Source organism: Diorhabda carinulata, chromosome 5 (assembly GCF_026250575.1).
Source record: "Diorhabda carinulata isolate Delta chromosome 5, icDioCari1.1, whole genome shotgun sequence".
Classification (NCBI taxonomy): domain Eukaryota; kingdom Metazoa; phylum Arthropoda; class Insecta; order Coleoptera; family Chrysomelidae; genus Diorhabda; species Diorhabda carinulata.
The window spans coordinates 27,490,111-27,503,459 of record NC_079464.1 but is presented as its reverse complement, the minus strand read 5'-3'; the positions used below and the strand labels follow the sequence as shown (position 1 = coordinate 27,503,459).

At 32.2% G+C, this 13,349-nt stretch overlaps 1 protein-coding gene across 11 annotated transcripts in view; it reads right to left on the bottom strand.

Moving 5' to 3' along the window:
- LOC130894040 (collagen alpha-1(XVIII) chain) overlaps positions 1-13,349 on the bottom strand; it is a 577,499-nt gene that overhangs the window by 35,143 nt on the left and 529,007 nt on the right. For 9 of the 11 annotated variants that reach the window (XM_057800569.1, XM_057800565.1, XM_057800568.1 and 6 more), the window contains 2 exons: positions 7,219-7,341; positions 153-167 (listed from right to left, as the gene is read on the bottom strand). In XM_057800569.1, the coding sequence (XP_057656552.1) occupies positions 153-167; positions 7,219-7,341 (138 nt within the window). The remainder of the gene's footprint in view (positions 1-152; positions 168-7,218; positions 7,342-13,349) is intronic. The other 2 variants (XM_057800571.1, XM_057800570.1) reach the window with 1 other exon arrangement.

Below are 13,349 nucleotides of genomic sequence, written 5' to 3'. Positions count from 1 at the left end.
TAGTTTCAGTCAAAACTTTTGTATTCATATCGAGTTTGATATATGAAATTTAATGAGACATGAGGATGTTTCTCAACTATGATAAACTTCTGCTAGTTTCAACTAATTAAGACAGAAAGGTTGATTTAAATTTATTATGAGTTGATACTTACCATTTTAGGATACCACTGCAGCCGAAATATTCAAAAACATTATTAGTATTATTCATTATATAATATATAAAATCAAAAATTTCAGCGAAACGTAATCCAAAAAAAAGAAACGTCAGATTTGATTGGTGCAGATATCAATTTTTGTCACCTAGAATTGTTATTCATTTCATATTCTATTTTATTAAAATATCGGTTATATCAAGGTCTCTAAAGCACGATGGTGTAGCAGAATATTTTATTAACTCCCACATTTTTTTTTAAATTTGTAATAAAAAATCAATATTCTAAATCCATGCGACAAAATTCAGAAGGTGATTATCTACTCGTATAAAATATGATATGATATGATAACAAAATTTTCTCAGCCTGCTCCTTTTCAAAATATTATAAGACTTCACCTTGAAAAAGAGATTTGAAATGAAATTAACAAGGTAAATTAAAGAAATACTCGTGGTTAAACCTGTGCGAATGCTTGAAAATTACTGAAATATTAGACAAAAAAATAGAAGCCTAATTTCAGTCACCACATTTTAAGAGTAATATCTCGTGTGGGCTGAGGAAATTTTGATATAGGGAAGACCCATCTTAATTTCATACCAGCAATAATTTCCTGAATGTTGTCGCATGCACTTAGAGCCCAGTCCTGTTTGCTGGAAGAATAAATTTCAATATAATTTTAGTTTGGAAAAGTTTTCAAAAATCCTATTTTCTTTCTACAATCAAGAGATTTTTATGTAGCGAATATGACAAAACGTTATTGAGTTAAGTGGTTAAGAATCAATGTTTAGATCCTTACACTAAGCTTTAAAAGCTTCGGTCAAATGTAGTTTTTTTCATGTTCATTCCACAAATCAATTATTGATATCTATAACAAAAAATAAAATTGAAAAACAAAGTTATATCTATATCCATTAAAGTTTAATGTCGTTTTTTATGCAGATGATATAACGTTATGTCATTCGTTATTAAACGTTGGCGATTACTTCAATTTGATATACAATTTTTTAGTGGTGCGATAAAAATGCACTTCTTCTTCATCATTTCAAACCGTAATACCTTATATTTCACAAAAAATTCAACCATATTAGACTTATACAATTTTTAAATACAATTAAAACATTAAAGTAGAAATTTTATGTTTATAAGTGTCATGACACCGGTGAAAGTTAAAAAAAAATATTGTTTTGTTCATTAAAAGGTGTCAAAATACAACATTGACCAAAAGTACTGCTTGGCGTTTTACCAAGAGATTTGTTTAAATAGGAAGCATTAATTATAAACAGAAAGTAACTTCAGTTGCTTCCAATCCAATAGATGCAGATCCCAAAATGTCACTAAGATTTCAGTTTTGTTCGACTTTTTATAAGCCAATTTAAAAAAACAGGAAAATTTTCATAGATTATTAATTTTTTGTGGCGATAGTATTTTTATTAAAACTGGTTTTCGGCCTTTTCATAACTGTTGCTAATGTGAGAACCTCTTTATACTGAATTTTCGAAAGATGGATCCACATACGTTAGGAAATATTTCAAATAAGCAGAATGGTGACCAATTTAGAAATACGAGGATTGTTACATATATTTTGACATATGGTAACACTGATGTCAATATGTCAAATCTGACATTTCCAGTAGAAAGTTTGACATTTTTTATGGCGAACATACTCAGAACGTGTTGACGTACGAGTACTATTTGGGTTGTCTACAGATAGTTCTTGAAGGTCTTTGAAAATCGGATGTATTGGCATAAAAACTCGATGCTGTGCTGATACTGCAAGATCGTCATTTGACATACTGTGAGATTGATGCATACTTGGGGATAAGTTCCACTCGCATACATTCAATATTGTATAAACATTTAGCTGTCAAATATATTTCGCGTTGTATAAAAAAGTCAATCGCGGTGCTTCGACGGCGGCGAATCATTGATCTATGCATATAAATCCGAAGCTAAACGGTCAATTCTGATTGGTACACGAAAAAATCGAGCACCACAACAATGCGAGCTCTCACACATCAGTTCAAACAAAACGTTTCCAAACAATCAAAACATCTTAACATAAATTGATCCTTAAATCAATAGGGAAGAAGGGTGTCTTTTTGTTTACCCCACCTATTGATTACGAATAAATGTTTTGTTATATAGCCATAAATTTGATTTTAGCTCTTGTATTTGTACCATATTATTCTAATTTTTTTAGAACACTCTCTCTTCTATGATTCACTAACTCTATATTTTCTAATTACTATATCCAAGACACCTTCGAAACGTATGGAGACTGGTATGACTATATTCATTTTGTTCTCAGGTTTTTGTAGTATTTTCTTCAATTGTCGACCTTTAGGTTTCCTCGTATGAATTTTTTTGCGTCTATATATACGTAATCAAATTGACAAAAGTATCTTTTATATCACATTAAATAAAGTTCCGTAAATTTTATTATTCTACAGTACCAATCCCTCTGTATACTTTTTCAACCATATATCTTCTGTGGAGATGGACGAAAAGAATATTGGAGTGGAGGCCAAGAATGGATAAGAGAAGTAGAGGCAGGCCGCCAACAAGATGGAGTGACGATGTAAAGAAAATTGTAGGAAATTGGATACATACAACTCAAGATAGAGATAGATGGTTTAAACTAGAGGAGGCCTATATCCAGCAGTGGATGGAAGATGGCTGATAGATGATGATGATCTTCTGTTCGATGACCTATTCAATTCTGCAGTTGTTATTCTCCATGTTTCAATGATTTTTGTTTCTATTTTCAGCAGCCCTGTAGCCTCAACAATTTTCGGTTTTCTAGTTTTTCTTTTATTCCATTTGCTTCCCTTTTTTTCCTTACTATAGTTTCTCATCTCCATAATGTCAAATTTTCCATAATTTACTATAATTTTTCGTAGTGTTCTACCTATTTTAAGTTCTGTGATACCTTTACCAAGTTCAGTCTCCTATTCCTGTTATTATATTTATTGGTTGGTTATTTCCCTTTTGTACAAATTAGTACTCCTACACATTCGGAGCAAAATTTTGTTGATTGAGTCCACTTGTAGATTCTCTTTCACGTCGTTTTTGTTATATCTATTTCTAAAGAAATAATGTTTTCTTCAATGTATGATTGCTGTATTCTACGAGAATCTACGAGAATGGGCCCTGACTTGGAATGATCTAGAGATGGCGGTAGTTTTTTGAAAAATACAACTGTACTACAACTGTATTAGAAAGTACCCAATATATGTTTGGCAGCTATCAATGGTGAACGTTTTAAGTGAATTTGTAAACATTGAAAACATTGGTCATCGTTATGCGATACAATACCTTTATTTGAAAGGCTTTAGCGCAACCAATTTAGAAGATGAACTAGATTCTACTCTGTATGAGACGCTTGTATCACTTGTGAAGACAAGTAACCCGGTGACGACTCCAGAAATGTTGAAGAAATTCCAAAAAGCGGTACGGGATAATCGCCGACAGAAAGTGCGCGAGTTAGCAGACATATTAGGTAATCCAAAAACAGCGGTACATCGTATATTAATACAATGGAACAGAAACAGCGTTGTGAAGATGTTTCCAACGAGGATTTGGCAATGTTTCACAAAAATAAAGACGTGGATGAAACGTGGATCCATCACTTTCCACCCGAATCGAAAGAACAATCAAAACAATGGACTGAAAAGGGAGAATCGGCTCCAAAGATGGTAAAGACCTTTCCATCTGCATGCAAAGTCATGGAGTTGGTGTTTTGGGGTACGCGTGAGATAATTTTCATTAACTATCTTGAAAGAGGAAAGACCATATATGGGAGTATTATGCGAACTTATTGCAACGTTTGAGCGAAGAAATCAAGTGAAAACGGCCGCATTTGGCTAAGAAAAGAGTGTTTTTTCATCAAGACAAAGTACCAGCTCCCACATCCGTTATTGCAATGGCCAAAATTAATGAATCAAAGCTTGAATTGTTATCTCAGGTACCTTATTCGCCAGATTTAGCCCCCTCGGGTTATTTTCTATTTCTAGACTTGAGAAAATGGATCGGTGGTCGAATATATTCCAACAATGAGAAAGTGATGTTAAAAACAAACAACATATTGTTTTGTTTTGTAAAATCTAAAATGTTTGTCCAATAAGTCGTTGAGAAATTGAGAAAAAACTTGAATCGTTTGTTTCTAAGAAACTAGTTTAACCTTTTCGAGCAGCATCATATAGTAAATGTTATCCTATTCTAACTATTAACAATGTATCAACCGCACTGATGTAAATTTACCAAAATTGCGGTTTTAATCCAAAATATCTGGGCTTGTCCCTATAATATCAGGTTTCTATGGGTTACTTAGGCATAATAATTGATGGATTTCGTGATTTAGAAGCAACCCTTCGATGATTTATTGGTTCAACGTTGACATTTTCAGAGGTGAGTTGTTATTACGTTGTATACAGTGAAACATATTTTTTATGATTAATTCTTGACCGTTGAAATCGAAGTCCGGTGTTTGATGGAACTTTAATGGATATATTCATCAATTCTCTGTAATAGTTTGATTATTCATTTTATTCAATATATTCCAGCTGAATTGTTTTTTATGTTTTTAAAAATTGATGCGATCCTATATAGAAAGTAATTATTTATGGTGATTAAGATTAAATGAATCGATGCATTAATTTGTCCAATATTTTAGAGACAAGATAGAAATAGATCGTAGACGCATATCACTTTTGAATGTGGTGTACAAAGTTCTCGCTAGAGTTGTGAGAAACAGACTCATCTAGTACAAAGAAAACATAGTGTAAGAGAATACCAAAGAAGTTACAAGAAAGGTAGAAGAATTTATCGCATATTAACCTTTAAAAGGATAATGGATAAAAGTTTTAGGCGAAATCTAAGCGTACATCTTATGTTTATATATTTTGAGTAAGCTTATGACACAATAGATAAAAATGAATTGTATATTTGGAAAATGTTTGTGATACTAGTGAAGAAGACATTAAACAACTGACCTACTAGAGTGATGACTGACTCTTGGGGGATTGTAATGAACTAGTTGGATGAAGTGGACTGTCGAGTTTGTCGTTCACTACAGCACCCAAGTAGATGTGTTGTTTTCTTCGACGAGGTTGCGGAATGAAGGACCAGTCGTAATTTTAAGTAACGTTTAATAAAAACACTTAAATACGACAATATTACACGTAAATCGATGTACAAAATAAGCAACAAGATAAATCAACAAGAATGTCCACAGTGATATATAGTTGATTACAAAAGATAGCGAAGTTTATATGTATATTTCTCCGGGTATACTTGAACGAAGTAACAGAAAATTGCACGTTTTATGTTGCGTCGTAACGCGAGAGATATTTTGATTATTCAGGTAAATCGTAATTTTGCCCGTTTGTAAGGTTAAGATTTTTTATGATTTGATAAGTGAGAGAGAATCGTTAAGTTGATTTAGATATAGTTCGTTAGTTTTAACGCGCACTGTATGTTTAGTTTCTGTTTACTGTGGATTCTTTTTTCTCACTGTTCTGTACTGTGTTACTTTCTGCTCTCTTACTGTCTCGTGCATGAATGTTAAATTTTATTTATATGGGCTAAAATGGGGGTTAAAAGTATCCCAATATCGTGGTAATATTTTGTGTTAATTGCCGTGAAGCAATAAAAAGAATCTATATTTTTCAAGCAGATTTTTTTGAAATTTCTCTTTTGTTTGTATAAGGGTTGACCAGATGAGCTTGGAATAGTTTGTAAAAGTATAATGAAGGTTTTTAAAAGTTTTCAATAGTAATTGCTTTTGTGTTTATTTGAGAGAAAGTTATTAGTGACACTTTAGAAATTTAACGATTGGTCTCTTGCGGAGAGAGAGTTATTTATTAGGGGTTTAAAGGTACAAAGGACATTCGACATTTGTCATTGTCTAAAATTTCATAAAATTGTGAAAGTCTTAACGATTATGGTATTTACCATATGTTGAATCGCAACACTGACGGAACTGTATAAGAGCAATTTAGGGTTCAAAAGGGATTAAAATTGTACAAGGTAGCAAGTTACAAACAATGGAGTTATCAACATAAGCAGCAACTAATTGCATATACAGATGATTAAGATTTCATAACCATGAATGAAAAGAGCAAGAGAAAAAATTATAGATTGAGAATATACCAATAGAAAACAAAGTTTATGACGTTAAACCAGAGTTTGGTTGATAGAGATATATTGGAATTAAAGGGGTAAAGGAAAGAAATATAAGAGAAAAAGTTGAGAGAGAATGAAACATTGTTAATCGATGGTTTGAATTTTGGTAACAAATTTGGCGAATTGTGTGGACATGATTCTTCACACCCTTTCCAGCGTTAGAGTATTTAGATTATACATTTTCCTATTATGCATTTGTTCACTCTATCCGATCCGTTCTTCTTCTTGTGGTACTTCTTGTAGCCAAGTTTTCCTGGATCTTCTATTTTTATATCTTTTTGCTTTTGTTACTTTTCTTATTAGGCTTTGTGGTATTTTCTTTATGTCTCCGTATCACTTTAAACAACTTTTAACTATATCGCTTCCTAATGCTCTGATAAAAATTTCAAAAGAGATTGCTGAAACTTTCAAGAAAAAAGATGATTTTTATTTAGAAGCCAATAAAAAACTGTACACTATATATTTTAGTATCAAAAATTTTCCCGACGAAGTAGAATTTTCTTTAAAAATTTTCTCCCGCGAGATAAGGAACGTTGGCGTTATAAATTTAATATAAATGTTGAACAAATTATATAAGTTTCGGTTTACCCTTCTGAAGATGGTAACGCGCATCAGACAGTGTACTTTACGTAATTTCGCGTCTTATGTAGTCGTGATAAACAGTGTGATTAATATTTATATTCAGAAAAACAAAGCAACTTTTACCATCTAACCAAAATAACCACTAACTCTTCCTAGTTATATTTATCTAAAACTTAGTCAACAAACTTTTCCAAACTAAATTAATTCTCTTTATTCTTACCCGTCGTCATCTATACGACCGACGTTCCCGTCTATAAAACGTTCTTTACAAATTAATCTAAGACTAAGAGGAGTTACTTACATGTGAAACATCTGCTGGTTTAGATATGTGATTGATGAGGTTGCTTGCCTCGAACGGGGGTCTAATCTGGGGAGTGCTTGTTGTTGGAGGTGCTGGTGTCGTTACCGGTAGAAGTGATCCCAGCTGTAAAAACAATTTACTTTAATCTATTTAATTAATATACGCTATTTGATGTACTACAAAGTTTTATAAAGAGTATCTACAATCGCAATATCTAATTTACAAGGGATATCTAAATTGTTTTTAAAACATTTTATTCAACAATAGTGGCCGTCTTTTTTCTCAAAATAGATGTTTGCGTATCCGATAACGTCCTCATTTGATGGAAGGTGAATATAGTGGGTGCGTGATACTCTCTAGTAAATTTCACCATTTTGGTAGTCGCAATCCCAGAAAGTGTTCGTTATGACTTTTCCAGCTGATGAAATAGTTTTTACATTTTTCGGAGCAGATTCGACACTACAATCTACTCTGTTGACTGTTTTTTGTTCCAAAAGTGTAGTGGTGGATTCAATTTCCATTTACCGTTTAAAGTCGACGAGACAAATCAGACTCATTTTAGTTAAATTAAGTCAGTAAGACCTTGGTAATGTTCATTGAAATGCGTTTTTGGTCCAACGCGTGAATAGCTTACGCATGCATAAATTTCTATTCAGCGTATGACTAATACTTTTTTTTGAAATTGTAGCGTTTTAACTGCCCACAGCTTGCGTTACTTTTGTTGTTATAAACATTATACGATATGAACTTACCAACTTATTTTAGTAAATAATTTTCTATATAAGATATTTTGTCATATTATCTTTGAGTAGAAATATTTACATATTATATTTCATACCTCTTTTGTAGTTTTGTATATACTTGTTGGTGACATATTGGGTTCCCGAAATTTAAGTTATTTAGTTTAATTTGTCCTTTTGTTGAACTATTTTTTTAAAAACAAATTGAATATTTGGTTTATTTTCTTTTGAGGTTACGTCTTGGTCTACAGGACGCAAGCATTATTCGAAATTTGCCAGACGTGGTATAAGTTGAGGTAATCCATCTTCTTGATATCGAAGGAGTAGAGAGAAGACCCAAGAGGATCAAACCTTTCGGGTTGGTAAAGGGAATAAGATTAAGTTAGATGCGAATTACTGATTGATCTTAAGATCTTATTACAATGCCGCACGAGTGTGATGTTATTGGAAAGATCTGGAATATTATTAATTAGAATATATTAAAAAAAAACAAATTAAAAATTTTTTGTATGGTAATCTTATAATTGAAATTCTTCCCAAATTGTTCATCAACAATATTTCATAGAATTATTTTGTTTAAATTGCCTTGTCAAATTGTTATGAGTTGTCAGTATTATGATTTTACTATGAAATTCGTAAAATTAAATTGTTAGACTAACGGAAATGCATTAAATAAAAGTTTTACATCTGATTGGTTACGGAACCCAAACATAATAGGATGTAACCCATTTTTTACCGTTTATATCCCCAAGTTCAATTAGTGAAATAAAGAAGTAGTTTGATTATATAAACGCTTTTCAAAACATTCGTTTTCATAATAAACAATAAAATTTGAATCATTCAATTCACATAATACACGTCACGTTCACAAATATAAAAAATTCCAGTTCCATTTCACATCAATTTTTGTTTACTCCATTTTTATATTAAGGTATTAATAAATATATCCGTATTATTGTCAACGCCCACGTAATGAAATGTTCCAACGAACATACGCAATATTTCGAACATTTTCATTAAGTTTGGAGAGAATTTGTAAATATCAGGATTGATCAAAGCTTCTAATAAACTTAATTTAATATTTTGTTAATGCCATTATGTACAAAATAGAATATAAATGCGGCTAGCAAATTTTAACAAAAGAGAAAATATAATCATACAATTGTTGAAAACTAGATGATGCTAAATTCTTTCAAATACTTTAAAAGTAAAAAAATAAAAAGCTCGCTTTGCAAATGCAAGGCTTTGTGGAATAAAAGAACGAACTAACTATTTAAAGGTACTAGAGTCCAAATGGACTTGACTGACGTGCGTCATAATGCAATATATTTGTTAAAAATCACTTATCTCTATTAAAAACAACTACAGCTCATTCAAAAAGTAATAAACCATAATCAAGTAGATTAGGATAATAAGTTTTGAAATACTAAAATAGAGGATTGTTTGAAAAGTGTACAACCTTACAAAGAAACAAGACATTTGGCAGCTGATCAACTTAAATTTCTAAATTTGAAGTATGGACTAGCTTAGTATCGTTTGAGGTATTTTTTTTTATATTGTAACTACATCCATTTCCAGTCAATAGGTTTTGCTCACCCTATAGTTTGCGTGATACACAACAAATGGAAACAATACGATCGATTTGAATATTTATATTTTAAAGCATATATATAATTTCAGCATTATTTTGAACAAAAAATCGTGGTCTCTTTGGTTCCATTCGTTTTTCAGTATTATCCAAAAATGTGAAGTGGAAATATGACACTATTTTCTGACTTTCATCTCCAATTTGTCCCACAACAATTCAATCGGGTTCACATTACGTGCTTCACCATTGAAAATCAAAATTTTCATAACAATCTTATATTTTTTGGTGTGAAGGACGAAGTTTCGTTCGACACAATCTAAGACTGTTTTTGCTGTACACGTTTTAAGTAGGTTCCAACGAAATGTTATCAGTGTTTTCGTCCTGACATTCCGCATTTCCACTTTCCATATTTTCGTTCTTTTCACTAATAGTGTCTTCATTCTCGTATTATGTAACTTCAGAGAATCATGTTCGGCTTAGAAGTACTCATCCTCTAGGAATTTGTTTATATCACTTTCGTCATCTTTGATTTCATCAAACTACTGCACTCCAGTTTCGTTGATGGTTTCATGTTTATCATCACAACTCACACTTTTTTGACGATAAAGCCATTATTTATAATGTGAAAAATTCACACTACAGAACAGAAAAGCTGGCACAGTAGTGACAAATGCACAGTGTGACGCTATTTGGTCGAAGTGGGGAAAAATCATTGTTCATTTTTAAAGAAACTTCTCAGTTGATCAATCAAAAATTAATCTAATAAAGACCTTTGATTACAAATAAAGTTTTTTAGAGTTAATATCATAACAATCAAATATACAATGTATGAAATGATTGAGATATATTAGAAAATTATATTGCTTGTTGACAAACTATTATCATTTATTGAACTCCAAATTTTATTTTCCATTTAAGTGACTTGCTTTCCTGCTTGTAGATAGTAAAGGGTCTTAAAATATCGAAAAATGATTTGAAAGATCAACATAGGAATTGGTCCTACTGATTTTATGCGTGTGATTCATTCCATGTTTTGTGTGGTAGCCTCCAAAGCTTTTTATCTAAATGGAAATAATATTCATTATTTGGCAAATATGATACAACTTCATGCGCACTATACTAAATAGAATACCAATGTTAGTTCTCCAAATATAAGTGTGTGTTTTCATAAAACTTCAACGTTCTCAAAATCAAATGAAATCAGTTCTTGGTTCAAACCAGTATTTCAAGCGCAGATCTTGGAATCGGCAAAACATGTTCCAACTGTATTTTCGTCGTTTGATGATTCAAACCTTGAATTATTGTCTTTTAACGCTATTTGAATGGAATGTATGGAATTTGAATTGCACAACAGTTCAAGCGATCAATGCTACCATTAGCGTAAGCTGGGCCTTTCTATACAGAGCACCAAAGTTTTCCAGTTTCCAGAGCAGAAATGATGTAGTTCTTCCAATATCAATTGCAGATTACAAAAACTCTTGCCGACGATTTTTGTTTGATAAACCATAGGCGTAGATACTTCATTTTATAAATTTATTATTTTTATAAATACTTTTAAAAAAACATGTATATCTTATACGAGAAAGTATTCGTTAAAAGGCAATCGAATCATTATAAATTGGACGGAGTACCAGACCACGTTTCAAATAATTCTGCTGTCATATCTTTATGTTAATCAGCTGCACAGTTTTTGATTTTTTCAGCCTACAGCTTCGGCCAATAGAAATGCATTCATGTGTACGATTCAATGTTTTCATTGGTGAACAGTGGAGATGATGAGTCCACGTGGACTGACGGTTTGTTAGATGTTTACCGAATTTTAGACGGTATGAGTTGCGTGCGTATTTATGAAATATTGATTGTTCCTTGCATAATTGATATTGGAGGAGCTATACTTGTTATTAAATCAAAATGATTCAAAAACTAAGAACGATATAAATGAAAGTACAAAAGGTAGGAGTAAGCTCGAGCAAAGTGACGAAAAGGAGAAGTTACTAATTGAATTCGCTGTGGAACATAAAATGCAGATAGGTAGCACAAGCTTTGATGATAGAGAAATACGAAATACATTGAATAACATGGATTTTACCAGAAAAAGAATAATTATAATATATCAATAACAAAGGAAAACGGGGTGCGACAATAAATTCATAAATATCTGAGAACAATGAACAGAGGAGATGGATTGGATGCAAATGGGAAAAATTGATGGCAGAGCAAACGCTAGGCTTGAAGAAAGAAACAAGCAAAAAATGATGGTTCGATGAGGAGTGTAAGAAAAAAATGAAGGAAAAAAGTCTAGTACAACTAAGTATACTGGAAACTGACTCGACAGAAGTCAAGAGAAAATACACAGAAATCCGAAAAAACATGAGAACATTAAAAATATACTTGGGGAGAATATACACGCACAATAAACTAATAAATATTGAAAAACAGTTTAAAAACCAAGAATTAAGAAATTATTACCAAGAGGCCAAGAACTCAAAAGAGTACATTTCATTACCAAGTACCTTTGAAAAGAAGAGCTACCGAAGATCTGCAGGATTTCTATAAATACCCATCAATATTCAGATACAAGTCCAAAGCATGAAGAATAAGATGTTTGGGGCATATTAAAAGGATTTCGAGAAATATATTTGCAAAAAGAATCATTTAAGAAGGGAAAGGAGGTACAGTAAAGAGGAAGAGACCATAGAAAAAAGGTTGGATGCAGTTTTGAAGGATATCAGAAAGGTAGAACCGAAGTAAAAGCACAGAATCGCAACCGGTGGAGGAGAATTGTGAAATGAGTTGATGATGATGAGAAAAGTAGGATAAGTCATGGGATCGAGCATAAGCCATGTAGTACTGCGAATATATAAGAAAGTTTTGAGTCGAAATTAAAATATGTCGATTTTCAGTTTCTAAAAATGTTGATTAAAGTTCTGAAACAATGAAAGCCTTCAAAGGTATTAATGAAAAAGTACCTGTCCTGACCTTGAGATGGCGGTAGCTGTTTATAAAATATTATTGACTTGGAAAGTACACAATCTATACAGCATATGTTTCAAAATTGAAGATGCCACGTTGTTTAGTATCGGCAGCCATTAATAGTGAACATTTTCAGTGAAATTGTAAACATGGAAAAAATTGGTCATCGTTATGAGATACAATTTATTTTATTTTTATATGAAAGGCGTTAGCCCAACCAATATATCCTGATCTAAACTATCCAATATAAAAGCTGAACTAAATTTTACTCTGGGTGAGGATGCTTTTTCATTATCAACAGTAACATATTGGATAGCAGAGTTTAAACGAGGCCGTACGATCTGCGAAGACCTGCTTCGCAGTGGTCGACCAAATAAGGTGACGACTCATTTGATCGACCAGAAAATCCACAAAGCGGTACTGGATGATCGTCGGCTGAAAGTACACGAGCTAGTAGACATAGCAGGTATTAAAAAATTGTGGTACATCGCATATTAACAGAAAATTTGGACATGAGAAAGCTGTGTACAAGATGGGTGCCGCGTTTACTCACAATGGAAGATATTTCCATCCAGTATTTGGTATTGTTTTAATGAAAAAAAGGAAAACTATCAACGGTGAGTATTATTCGAATTTATTAAACCAAATACCCAACCTAACCTAACTCATTTCAACGTTTGAGCGAAGAAATCAAGCAAAAACGGCCGCATTTGGCCAAGAAGAAAGTGTTTCATTTCATCAAGACAATGCATCAGCTCACACATCCGTTATTGCAATGGCCAAAATTAATGAATCAAAGTTTGAATTGTTACCTCGTGCATCCTATTCGC